We start from the raw sequence: 14,167 nt of genomic DNA on the forward strand, positions 1-14,167 counted from the left end.
CCTTAAAATATTCAACTATGAGCAGACAAAGCTTACAGGTTACAGGAGAACATAATAATTATGTCTTTGAAGGCACTGATAATACATTCCCTAGAATGGATAGCAACTGAAAATCACATAGAATTATTTCTTTAAAGCAATTTGATTTAAGTCATTTCATTTCTCTGTCATTCTGCATGATTTTCATTATTGTGATTTAAATTACAGCAATTTAACTTTATTTATTATAATCATTTTCATTCCTCCATCGTTAATGTTCTTGTGTTAGTTCATCAATTTACAATCACTCCCTAGCCTACAGCAATAATCTAGGAGTTATTCTTCTGCCTGTGGTTTCATAACATTCCATTTCACCCTCCACACTGAGAGCAGATAATCTTTCTAAAACAAAACCTGTAAAGGTCTTCCAATGACTGCAAGCTTTTTCTTCCAGCCTCTTCTGCATCTCATGCCTAGGTTCTAAAGACTTTTCCTCCACTTGGCCTACTGTACTAACTTACAATTAGTGGATATTGTATGCTACTTTATTTCTTTATATTTTAATCATGCTCTCCTCTCTTCCTGTATCTATGGGCAAGTAATACTCCTCTTCCAAGTCTTACATAGTTATTTCCATGATATTTTCTCTTCCAAACATATGGAGCTGAGCACTTCATTTTGGGCATCACTTCCATGCACATTTTTACAAACAGTGTACATTATTTTTAATTTAATGACTTTATGCTGCTCCTTTTAAGTAGCTATTTGAAATGACATTGGACTCCTTTGTCATTGTACATCTAACTCCAAATACACACTTACATAAACCCCAGTTTATGAATACAGGAATACTTGGTTAAAAATTAGGATTGTGTACCTTTTTAAAAAACTATTTAGACAGGATTTTGCTATTTAATTCAGGCTGGCCTTTTACCAGCTATGTAGTGAAGACCGGTCTTGAATACATGCAGTCCTCCTGTCTCAGCCTCCCAAATGCCGGGATTACAGGCATGCACCATTACACCTGACAGGCTTTGAAGGCTAATTCTCCGACATTATTTGTAAGAAATTAAGTACGCTATCTTACTGAATATTTGTTTAAATCTCAAAATTCTTTTAAGTAATTTACAGTTTACTTTACATCACAATGTTTATAAGTAAAGCACTAATTTGAAATCCATTTAATAGATGATGTAACCAAATCTAAGCTATTATCAAAACTGCTTAAGGTCATACAAACAGTATTTGATCCAGGTTCTAACTTCAATACTCATGTATTTTACTGCATATTATGATTTATCAAAAGTGGTGATGGAAGAAAGATGAATGAAATCATACTAGATGTAAGGAATTTATTCTTTTGCAACCTTAATGTAAGAAGGCTACTGGTATGAAGTAAAAAAAAACAAGATTTCCCCTACCGTTCTCCCTTTCCTTGTCTTCTTCCCTGGTGCTCTCTCCAAAGAAAAATCTGAATTATTCAATGAGATCTGTATAGAGTAGGAATGAACTCTGTACTAAAAAAAAAAAAAAAAAAGTAGATTAAAAATAAGGAACATCTCAGGCTCTTTGAAACCTGCCAAATTTAAGCCTGAAATCATTAATCTAACTTGTCTCTGCCTGCCACTGAGTGTCAAAATGTACTATGTGTCACAGACCAAAAGATTGACTTTATGAATTCAAATCCAAGAAAGGAAGTTTTACAAACCACACTAATTTTTCTCTTTGTTCCCCTTAATATTGGATATTTTTATTTCCAGTATTCTTTGCTGTATCTTGTTCATGCAGGTGGAGTTTATGAGGTTGAGTATTTCTGAGGTGCTAGAGAGAAAGCTTCTCATTCTACTCCCCAGAAAAGCTACCTTGTGATTTTCTTAAAACTGCTAAGGAAAAATTATCAAAGAAGCAGAGATAAGCATACTGAACCATATCTGTGAAAATATCTTTCTGAATTAAAAACAAAGGAAAAAGGCAGGCACATGAGAAAAAATTCAAAAGAAATATAACCAAAGGAAATTGACACTTGATTTAGCGAACGATAATACTAGCATCTGTGTTTAATTGAAAGACAATTTCAGGGTACAGAACTATTTCAAGGACATATTTGAATTGTTTATTTTTAAAGGAAGCTCTCTAGAAATCTAATTAGATATAAACCCTTGAGATTTTGTATGGGCTGCAGACAAGCTCACCTTCCAAAGAAAAACAAAGATTTAATATGAAATACAGAAACGTTATACTAATTTCAAAAATCCATTAAAGAAAACCAATTATTCCACCTTTTCAAGTTTATTCCTTCTCATTGTTTCTCCTTTTTAACTCTTATTAATATTTAAACCTTAAATACATCAAAATCATGACTCATTTGTTATGTGTCCAATAAAGTTTTTAAAAATAATATTCTTTTAACAAATATTCAATAGAAATAAGAAGTATTAGAAAACACCCATGAGTATATTATAAATCTTAAAGTAAATTTAATATTCACAAACTTTTTTATAACAAGTAAATTTTTAAATAGGAATATCATGAAGAGCAAAACATACTGTCACACCTCCCTTTAGCAAGACAGTATAGCACCTGTCCTTTCCTGTAAAACTTTGCCTGAAAAGGCCTTCCTTATTCCATGACTAACTGAATCAAACTATCATATTTCCCTTTGTCCATGGAAATGTATTGTTCACATATATACTGTAATTTCACAGAATTCAGTCAAATATTGTCTTCTGAGGACTTACTGTCTCATTGTCTGAGATTTCATTTACATGATCCATTTACCCATCATTGTTAGAATATTGTTATCTGTCTCTTAGGATTCATCTTCTGACTCATTTATAGTTCTAACGCAGCTTCTCATTCAGTTTTCTTCTCCAAGCCATTAAGGAAGAAAGAAATTCTGAATTTACAATTGCGCTCAGTAAAAGCTAAAAGCAGACTATAGACATGGTGTCTCCAAGCTTGTTTTATACTTTTTCAAAGGTTATACAATTTGTTGAGCAACAGAATAAGAAAACTGAAAATAATAGTCCTTTCACCATTATGTTATCCTTTTAAATTCACCACAGCATAAGTAAATTTTCTTCTTAATGGGTCACATAATATTTTTATGCTTATGGAACACATGTTCTCAGTTGCAACTGCTCAACTCTGCAACTGGAGCAAAACTAGCTACTGTCGATACAAAAATAAATGTGACTACAAAAAACTATATTTATCAAACTCTGGAGTAGGGTTTCCACAGAGATAGCACCACAAATACATTTCAATGGGAAATAGATATTGGGAATAAATAAATATGTATGTATAATATTATATAGTATTATGATACTGTATAATATATTTTCAATATTGGGATAACATGTTATATATCATCATATAAGTATATGTTTATTATAGATTTCATTTATTATATATTATCTAAACATATATTTGTCTAAAATGCATTAAGCCATTTCTTTTTTTTTTTTTTTCTCTGGTACCGGGAACCGAACTCATGACCTTGCGCTTGCCAGACAGGCGCTTTTTGCCGCTGAGCTAAATACCCAGCCCCGCGTTAAGCCATTTCCCAGAAATCCTTGAGTGGTAGATATCCCACAACTTAAACCTTATGATATAAAATCAACTTATGTTACATGATGGGGAATAACAGAATCTAATTAAAATTTAACAATAAGGAAATTTTCCCCATAGTCCCCATACCTGTGAATGCAAATGACTCCTTTGTTGTCATACGATTGTTATTGTTTTGTTCTGTTTTTGTCTTTTAAATATAATTATAAATACCTGAAAATTAATGATGAAACAGCTCCTATTATTAAACAGAAAATATTTCAGCATGTAGAAAAAATAAAATCACCTAGGTCTGATAATTTTGCTGAGATTTAAAGATATATGTAATGAATCTGAATGTTAGAATGAGTTTTATTTTAAAATAATTATATTTCAATTTGTTTTTTGGATGAATACTAAGAAATACATTTTGAAATATCATATTTTTTACAAATTGGAGATACTAAAATATAAAATTTGTGTCTAAAATGACTGCAGACTGGGGATATAGCTCAGTGGCACAGCACCTACCTGGCAAGTGCAAGGTCCTGGGTTCTATTCCCACTTGCAAAACATAAAAGCTATAAAGCAAAATGATCACAGTGAATACTGAAGAACATGAGGTATTTAGTATATCTTATGTACACGGCAATTTTGTTTAGGGCCACTGATCATACAAATAGCCCATGTTTGTATATTTTACCATAAAGTACAAGTTCTATGCACCTAGAATCAGTGAGTCATTTAAATCAGATAGTCAGAGAAAAATGCCAGGGGGTCAATATGTTAGGGTTTCACTCATAGTTGACTCAAATAAATATTTAATAGTAATGGTGACTAGCTAAAAATCAACAGTAAAAGTATACTATAATATTAATAAAGACAGGATTGATAAAATTAGGGTAAGATAACTAAAAAAGGATATTTTTGATAAAATTTGGGTAAGACAACTAAGAAGGCAATACACTATTAGGAAATATATAAAAAGGGAGGGTAGAAGGCAGGTAATGATTTCTGAGAATGGAGACAAAGCAAGTTTCTACAAATTCTCTGAGAATTGAAAAGACCTTTTGAGATGTTTAACACCAATGAAAACAACAATCAAAATTATGTGACAGTACATCCAGAAAGAGGAACAGAATTTCTTTTTACTAAAGTACTGATACTTTCTACCAAAGTACCGATAGTTAATCTACGTGACATTCTGAGATACTTTTAGGTTTGTAACTAAACCTGATTTTTATTTCACATTTACCAAGATTTTTGTAAGAAAATTAATCTTTTACTTGTTGGCATTTGCCAGATGCCTATCTGTAAAAAATAAGAAGTAAAAGCATCCCACCCACCAGTTTAACAGCTGGACTTAAGAAAATATGAGACAGCTCTTGATGGGAGAAGACAAACAAAAACAAACCTAATAGACCTTAGTCAAATTAGAAAAAGAGGATGTTTAATCAATTAAAGTGTTCTTCAACTTGAAGGCAAAGAACTATGGAAAAAGAAAGAAACTCAACTTTAAGCCAAACAATAAAAAACAAATTGAATGAAAAGGTTGTAAAACTTTTACCACTTTTGGTCAGCAAGAAATTTTGCGTGAATTTTTGATTATTTAAACTTCAAAGCAATTTCGCAATGAGGTATGTGATATTTTCTCAGAATGGATAGTTTCTTAATTTGAAAAACACTTCTTTTGACCCTGTACAATAAAAAATAAAATTATATGAAGCGAAAAATGCACAAGCTGTATTTCATGTCTTATATCAGTGCTACAGGCTAGTAACTTCATTTTGATATACTACGTACCAATGCTGATGATAAAGTTTTTGAAATGCATTGTAGATAGTAGTCATCACTAAAATCTTTGCAATAAATCAGTGAATGCTGGAGAAACTATAGGTTAACAGAAAGTTTAGATTAGGCGTCAGAAGCCTTGACATTTAATTCTAACTCTGCCACTAACTGATTGGATAATTCACTTAATATCCTTAGCCTTAGGTTCTTTTTTTTACTCAGTAATGAAGATGTTATTTTAGTTTCTTCCTTTTTCTATTAAAATGAATGAATCTAAAAATATGCCATAAACATTTCTCAATGAGTCTTCTATTCAGACCTTACAATTTTTTTACTGTGACAGGTATTAGCAACTAATAGTATGCTTTACCAACAAAGACAGACTCAAGCACAAGTTTTTGTGTCAGTATATAAGCTCTTCATTAAGTTTTGGGGATATAGTTCAAAAAGTATTATGCTTAGTAAAATTAAAGTTAGTAAGACCAAGATCTCCTAAAGGACACTGGTTAGCAAGAGATAAAAAGGAATCAATATGTTGTCATTAAATATATTTTAAAACTGTTGTAATATAAATTCTAGAGAACATCTATGTCTAAAGAAAGCCTAATTTATTAGCTTTGTAAAGCTACTCTAATAGGTGAGCTTTCTTCACAATCACCTTTGTTTTCAATGTGCATAATATTTTCAATTATACAAATTGAAATTGAAGTATTTAGTATATACTTTAATATTATACTTTGTATAATATTTTAATCCACAAAGATAAATATTTATTACAGACTTTAATTAGGGAAATTGAATGTTTTAAAATTGTTTTCCCTATTATATTGAAACTGAATGTCTTTGACCTCATATTTATCACTTTTTAGCTTCAAAATTTCTCTGCCATGAAATTGTTCCAGATTAAAACAGACTGAACAGACACAACAGTTGAATACAATTCTGGATTAGATGTAGGAAAAATAATGCTATAAAATATTGCTATTATATAAAACATTATTGGGATACTGGCAACATTCGAATATGAATTTTATTTTAAAATGTAATATTAATCAATATTTGAAGTAATCAACTGTCTAAATGTGACCACTGTACTGTCATTACATAGGAGAATGTTAAGGTACATACACACTGAAATAATATAGCCATAAATAGGGCATGCTGTCCTCAGTTTACTAACACCTGGCTCAACAGAAAGCAGTATTTTTCATTTGTAGCCAAGCACAGTAGTTCATGCCTGTAATCTCATTATTCTGGGATGCGGAGGTAGGAAGGTCACAAGTCTAAGCCAAGCCCGGACAACTAAGCAATTTAGTAAGAACATGGCCCAACATACAAATTTTCAAAAATGGCTGACGATGTGATTCAGTACAAAAACTTCTGGGTTCAATTTCCATTACCAACAAAACTCATTTTTGTGATAATAAATCTCTGGGGAAAAAATAGGGTCAATGCAAAAGTGGCAGAACGTTAAGTAAATTTGGGTGAAAAAATAGGTATAGAGGTATTATTTGTAATACTATACTTTTTTGACACAGGATTTCACTATATAGTTTAGGCAGACCTGAAATTCAACCTGTAGTCCAGAATGGCCCCATGGCAATCCTGCCTTAACTACCTAAGTACTGGGCGTGTGCCACCACACTCAGCTTTATTATTATACTTTATTGTAAGTTTGAAATTCCCTTGAGGTATGGATTTTTAACAGTCTCTGTTAATGCTATGACATTCATATTATCGAATCATAAATTATTTCAGGGTTAAAATTTATGTTTATGGCACCAACCCTTATATCCACATAGATGACAAACACAACCATTTCTGTACTACTTAGTAGACTTTTCCATACAATAAAAGATCAACAATAATCATTCTATTTTTATTTAAGAATATTTTATAATCCTCAGGGGTAGTGCTACATTTTTAAAACATTTTTTAAAATCTTAAGCATGTACATAAGAAATACATGGAGATAAATCCTCCGAAGGTCTTTTGTAGATTCAACTTGCTCAGAAGAATTGATGTAAGGAAAGACCAACTTTTAAAACTATTTATCCTGCTAACTACTGTACTAAAATTGTTATTTTCACATAGTATAATATTTTACTTATTATTGCTAGTTTAGAATTATTTTGTCTTTCTTTTAGGGAGATCATCATTCGGATTTGTCATAAATACCAAATTTCCAGTTATTGCCTTGATTTCAATGATTAGCAAGGCAGATTCAAATTAGACATTAAAATTTTAGAGTGACACTCTAATCTCATTGTAGCTCTGTATCTCATGCAAATCCATGACCATAATTTTTTTAATGTAAATCTTAAAAAATGGATTTCAGCATATAAGCCAGCTATTCCGAGAATAATGGGCTGGTATTTACAGTTTAGTTATGACACACATAAAACTCCATAGTTTCTGACCTACACAACAGTCTGATGAGAGGATTGTTTATTAAAAAAATAAGAAGAAGAAGCCAGGCATGGTGTGCAAGCCCGTAATCCCAGCAGTGTGGGAGACTAACGTAGGAGGATCACAAGTTTCAGACCAGCCTGGGAAATTTTACGAGACCTTATATTAAAGTAACAATGAAAAATTTTAAAAATAGGTTGAGGGTAAACTCTCAGTGTAAAGGCCCTGTGAGTTCAATCCCCAGTACCAAACGAAATCCTTCTTTCTCTCTCTCTCCCCCCCATATATAGAGAGAATATAATGTGTTATAGTGTATCATAAGTATCATAATGTATTAGTCTATTATAATATTATATACTTATGTTAAAGTCACATGTAACATGACTAAAAAAGGCTGACATTACTGAATCCTCACTTACATATAAGGTACTGTTACAAAAGGATGCTTAAGAATACAACCCTAACCAGTAAATAAGGACTAGCTTCATGCAAAAGAGAAATAGAATGGTGAAGTGTTGGGTGCAGGAATTAAACCTGCTAGGCCGGCTGCATTTCTCACAATTCATGCTGCATAACTTCAGGAAAAGCTTTCTTTCAGGTTTCCTGGATCTCAAGACAGAGCACACACATAATTTTATCTCTGAACTCTTTTAGAGATGCATACAATCTTCTCTCTATAGTCACACTGATTTAATGGCCTTATAAGTAAGGTAAGTGCCTCGGGTTTATTTGATCAACATACAGGAACTATGCTGCTAGTGCCCACTTTCTACATTTTTCATTCAAAAAGAAACCTCCAAGTTAAACTACACTGTAATTTGTTTCCTTGCACCATCTAGCGGATTTAAATGACAACTGCGGCAATGCTCCACACAATTACAAGTCAATCATGTAACTCAAATTTTCAAATGTAGGTGAACGGTCCTTCAAATAGTTCAACTTTCACAACAGTTCACGTTATTTTTTCCTGTTTCCGAAAGCAATCATGACAACACAGGAGCGGATTCATTAGCGAACGCTTAAATCTATGAGTAAGGAAACACAAGCTCGCACCCTCGCAATCTTTTCACACAACGGCGACGAGGACAGCGGGGCGCACCTCAGTTCTGCCCACTCCTTCTCCCGAATCCAGCGGCTCGCAGGGGCGCTGCGCGCTAGGAGCGTGCGCCGACTCAGTGCGCAGGCGCGCCGCGAGCGGAAGCGGGGAGGCGGGGCCGGCGCGACCAGCGAGCGAGGGCGGCCCGGGCTGCTGGGTGAGGCGCCGAGGCGGTCGGCCGGTGAATCCCGGCCCAGACGCTGCTCCGAGCCCCGCACTCGCGAGAACGTCGAAACAAAGCGAGAGACTTGCGAGCGCTCGCCGCCGCCGCAGCCGCCGCCGCCTGAGACTCCACTGTCCGCCGCCCGGGAGGACGCGGCCCTGAGAGGCCTCCAGGCCTAGGCGCGGCCGCTGGACCCCGACGTGTCGCTGCCGTGAGTAAAACGAGCGCCCTCCGCACTGTCGCTTACAGATTAAAATGGAGGAAATTTCGTTGGCCAACCTGGATACTAACAAGCTGGAGGCCATCGCTCAGGAGATATACGTAGACCTGATAGAGGACTCCTGTTTGGGATTCTGCTTTGAGGTGCACCGGGCGGTCAAATGCGGCTACTTCTACCTGGAGTTCGCAGAAACGGGCGGCGTGAAGGAGTTCGGCCTCCAGCCGGTGGAAGACAAAGGCGCGTGCCGCCTCCCGCGCTGCGCCCTTCCCGGGGAGCCGGGGAGCGGGCCGGACCAGCAGCTGCAGCGCTCGCCCCCGGAGTTCCAGTAGGCGCGACGTGAGAGAGGCTGGGAGTGACCAGGACGATCGTAGAGACTGGTCCTGTGGCTTGCAGGAGTAAGCTGAATAGAAAAGAAAAAAAGAGAAAGAAATCAGACAAAAGCCCCCCAATTTCCCCTTGAAGATCCTGGCATTTAAAAAAAAATCTAAAGTGGAGAACTTTGAAATTCGGATGCTTTTTTAAAAATCTATCTAGAGCCAGCCCTGGTACCCTGGGCAGGAGAAAGTGTACAACCTGGGGGTCACTTAAACACACTTGAATATACACAAGATCCCTGTGCTGCCCTAAGCGCACGGGCGAGCTGTGGCGCGCCCAGCGTGTGAAGTCATTTTGGTCCGCGGACTGTCTGTCTGCCTGATGTCCGGGGTTTCCTTGACAGTGTGGACATTACCGAGGATCAGGTTATCAGTGGGACTGCTCCTGTGATCTCTAAGCCTCTCATGTGGGGTTTTCTGATAAAATGGAAGTAAGATGTGAGATCTGGATACTACTGCTATCAGTTTAGGACAACCAAGAAAACATTCCCTAGTTGAATTTGGTAGGGAACCTCTGTTCCTTTGACTGCAGGAAGAAAAGTTCAAAATTACCTGTTTTCCAAAGGTCCAGCATTTGCAATGATTTCAACAGATTTGAGGACGAGGCCTAAACTTTGGTTGAACACAGACTTCTTCCTTTTCCTCCCATTCAGCGATATAGGCTTGACAGAGAACAACTTGGTTGTATGGACAGGTTGAGGATTCACTTGTGATTCTGTGGAAAGCTAGTAGGGACCTCTGCAGCTACAGTATGCACCATCTCAAACTGGAAGATTCCTATCTGGATATATTGTGCCATGGACATAGCTTAGTAGGGGCATTTTTTTTCCTAGCCTGAGTTACTGGTTACTTAGCCAATCCATGGGTCACTTAGCCAATCCACTTGGTCATTATGTCAGATCACTACTGCAGGGAGAGGACTGAATATAAAAGATATGATAGCTGTTCAGATATGAGTTGTTTGGAAACAGCTTGGAGGGGACCTCTTCCAGCTGCCCTTAAAAATGTGAATGGGTTAGTGCTAGGAACCAAGGGGCAGAACTGGGTCATCTGTTAGCTGCTTGCAGAATCCCTTTACATGTCACTGTTCTTTAAGTTGAACAGTCAGGACTCTGCCATGGTGAACATCCGGACTCTCCACTACTTTTGCTGCCCCTCATAAGGAGAGTCCTTTCCACTTGGTCCCCTTTGGACCATACTGACAGCAAGAGCTGCCCTTTTTTGATTTTGGAAGTAAGGAAGAGACCTCCAATATCCCCTGGCTTTAGGGAGTGGGATCCAGAAGATTGAAAAGTTAGGAATTGCGTATCAAAACTGCCCTCTACTTTACTCCCTGAGCAAGAGTTTATAAAGTGTAGGAGTCCTGAGGTGAACAGAACGGTGCTGCTTTATTTGAAATGTTTTCTTACCTCATTCTGTGCCCCAGTAAGGGGCCCAGCCTCCTCAATGGCTTGGCCCCATGTTCCTGCCCACTGCTCCACTGCCTGTCTGGTGCAGCTCATGACTCCAGGTGCTTCTTGTCACTCGAACCTTCACCTTGACCAATTACAGTTCATCTTGGCTTAATGCTGAAATCTGCCTGATTTCTCTTCCTTGGCTTCTGTTAAGTTTGTATGTTCTTTTTTACCTATTTATGTGGAGAACTCAGAGGAGAACCTGTCTTATGGCTCCCTTGTTTGCATTAGAATGGTAAGAACTTAGAAACTTTTTTATGTGCAAGGCAGTGTCATGCCTAAGCATTTCTCTGTAGGACTGCCTTGCTAGCATGCCCTCCTGTTTTGTTTTCATGAGTTTTATTGCATCTCTTTTTGGATACTGCCTCTTGGGAGGTCAGTACAACAGTGAAGATTGACACGGGCAGGGATGGAGTTTGTCCTCGATCCACTTTCTCTTATCCTTGCTCTGTACATATCTTCTTTATCTCAGAAGGTACTATTTGGACTGTATGGACTGATTTGCATTACATAGTTTAGAGAGTTAAGGAAACCAGAGCAAATGGGCCTTGTGACTATATTACCTTCTCCCGCTAGACTTAGACTTGTCCTGATCAGGATTGAGTTCTCAGTACAGATTGACCTTCAGTCCAAGAGTTGTGGGAACTTTTCAAAAAAATCAAACCTTGGCAGGAATAAATTGCAATTAATTATCTTTGCCCTTGATAATGACTTTAATGATATCTTCTCTGAGAATCCAGAGGAAAGGAGTGTTTGAGACTTTGTCCTGCTTCCAAACAGTGTTGGAAACAAGATAAATAAGGGAGAAGGGAAGTGGTCCACTCACTCTTTTGTGTAGAACACTCAGAGCATGAGTTTACTGTTTGTTTCCTTTCCAGCCTATACTTCTGGTTAGAGGAGGAAGGTGAGGAAAGTAGTTTTGAGTAAAGGTTGGTTCACATTACTTCCCTCCTGCTTTTTGTTTGATTTGTTTTGTTTTGTTTTGTTTTGTTTTTCCCCAACACCATCACCATTAGGGCGATAGTGCTCTGCCCTGGAAAGTTACAAAGTGGGCTCAATCCACAGGCACCCTGAGGGGACACACTACTTTTTAAAGGAGATGATGTTCCCTACAGTATAGTTAACAGTGGTTAGGAATTCTCCCAATCTGCCTTCCCTGTAACCTCAGAATTCCTACCTTTCCCTCTTTAATTGTATTGATCACTCTGTAATCCTGTTATGTATCTGAGTGTGTATGTGTGTATGGGGGAAAGGGGTTCTTTAATATTTTTGTGGTTTGTGGCTTTTTTCCCCATAATTAGTTCCTAATGCCGCATGCCCAGGGGCCACTGCCTGGCATTATCGCATGCTGGGATTATTGGGGGAGGGTAGTGTGAAATTTACCACTGTTCTTTATTTTGAAGATTCTTATTTTTGCATAAGTAATCCATCCTATACAGATAGCTGATTAACTCTCTGTGTTCCCCTCACCCGTATGGCTGCTGGTGTAAATAAACTGCATCTTCTTATTGCTAAACAGTAATAATAAAATTTTAAAAAATGACCTTTTTTGACTTAATTGTATATGTTTTACAGATAGTGACATAATAAATGTTGAGGTACTGTTGAAACTTAGTACTTTATCTCGAAAGCAGGTTATATCAGGCAGTACAAAATTGTTCAGCCTTATTTCTCAAACTTGTCCTGTGAATTTAGCTATATGCAAAAGAAATGAATGGTATATACGAAACGAATGGTACACAATGAATGGCTTCCCTTTTCTTTATGAGCTAGGAAGGTGGTAAAATAAATACAATCCAGAATTACTTCAATAGAATTTGATGTATATTTAATATATGCATTTTACTATCATTTCCAGCTAATCTTGCTTTAAAAAGACAAATGATTCCTAGCAGAAAATGATTCCACCTTTCTAAAGATAACATTTTCCCCATAATTTTGAAACTACTGTAATGCTTTAGCTTTCTCATTTCAAGAGTAATTCTGAAGTTTTTCATTTTTTTAATTTTTCATTTTTTTAATTCATAATCCAGAATCAGGATTGAGTTCTCAGTACAGATTGACCTTCAGTCCAAGAGTTGTGGGAACTTTTCAAAAAATCAAACCTTGGCAGGAATAAATTGCAGTTAATTATCTTTGCCCTTGATAATGACATCTTCTCTGAGAATCCAGAGGAAAGGAGTGTTTGAGACTTTGGCTTGCTTCCAAACAATGCTGGAAACAAGATAAATAAGGGAGAAGGGCAGTGATTCACTTACTGTATGTACAACTCTAGAAATTGTACATCATTCTCATTAATCCTGAACAAAAAAATTTTTTGGTAAATGTCCTGATCAGTAGTTCCACAATGAATGTAATAATTACATCAATAACAAATTCACTATTGGGATCTACTATCAACTAGCATTCAAATATAGCTGAAGCAAAGAATTTTGGATTCTGTTTCGTAGGTTTATGTTTGAATTATGTTTACCGCTTAGTTCATTTTCTAAAATGAGATATTTGTAAGATCTCAATGCTTTTTGAATTCTTAAAAATAGGTATTACTATGTTTTAATACTTAAAATATTCTATTTTATGTTTTTCCACTAATCTCTAAAAATCTCATCACATACCTTCTAAGTAAATACTCAACTTCCAAGATTTAGTATCTTAAATATGCTTAGCCTGTAGTGTCAGATTGGGAACCTAACAAAGGGATTTTTGATGTTCACAAAGATAAAAAATCAAGTGTCTCGAAGTAGTTAAGGAGTCAGGAAGAACTTGCTTTGTATATTGATAGTTAATAGTAATGCCTTGCATTAGAAACTGCCTGAGTTCTAAAAGTTTCTGTAAGTTGTTTTTAAAACGTGTTTTATGAAATGAGAATCTTATCACTGTGCACGATATTAAGTATATATTCACAATAGTGTTCAAAATGATGGATAAATAAAATATCAGTTCTCAGAATAACTTGAGATAACATAAACTTCAGAAGTTTTACTGTGCTGTGAAGGATACAAGCTTTTTCATCTTCATGTTCCAACAGATGCCCTTTTTGCCACTTTGGAGGAAAATATTAAAATGATAGGCTTGTACAAAAGGAGAACTTCAGATAAAACCACAAATCCTTGTTTGTTTTTGTTTTCTTAG

The 14,167-nt window shown here is 36.2% G+C and overlaps 1 protein-coding gene across 1 annotated transcript; it reads left to right on the forward strand.

The window, feature by feature from the left end:
- The first annotated feature begins 8,938 nt into the window (after window positions 1-8,938).
- On the forward strand, window positions 8,939-12,578 carry Atxn7l3b (ataxin 7-like 3B). Its single transcript, XM_005374326.2, has one exon. The coding sequence runs from the start codon at window positions 9,243-9,245 to the stop codon at window positions 9,534-9,536; it is 294 nt and encodes a 97-aa protein (XP_005374383.1). The 5' UTR covers window positions 8,939-9,242; the 3' UTR covers window positions 9,537-12,578.
- The last annotated feature ends 1,589 nt before the right edge of the window (window positions 12,579-14,167 follow it).

The sequence above is a fragment of the Chinchilla lanigera genome, unplaced genomic scaffold, assembly GCF_000276665.1.
Source record: "Chinchilla lanigera isolate Chin_1 unplaced genomic scaffold, ChiLan1.0 scaffold00004, whole genome shotgun sequence".
NCBI classification, from domain to species: domain Eukaryota; kingdom Metazoa; phylum Chordata; class Mammalia; order Rodentia; family Chinchillidae; genus Chinchilla; species Chinchilla lanigera.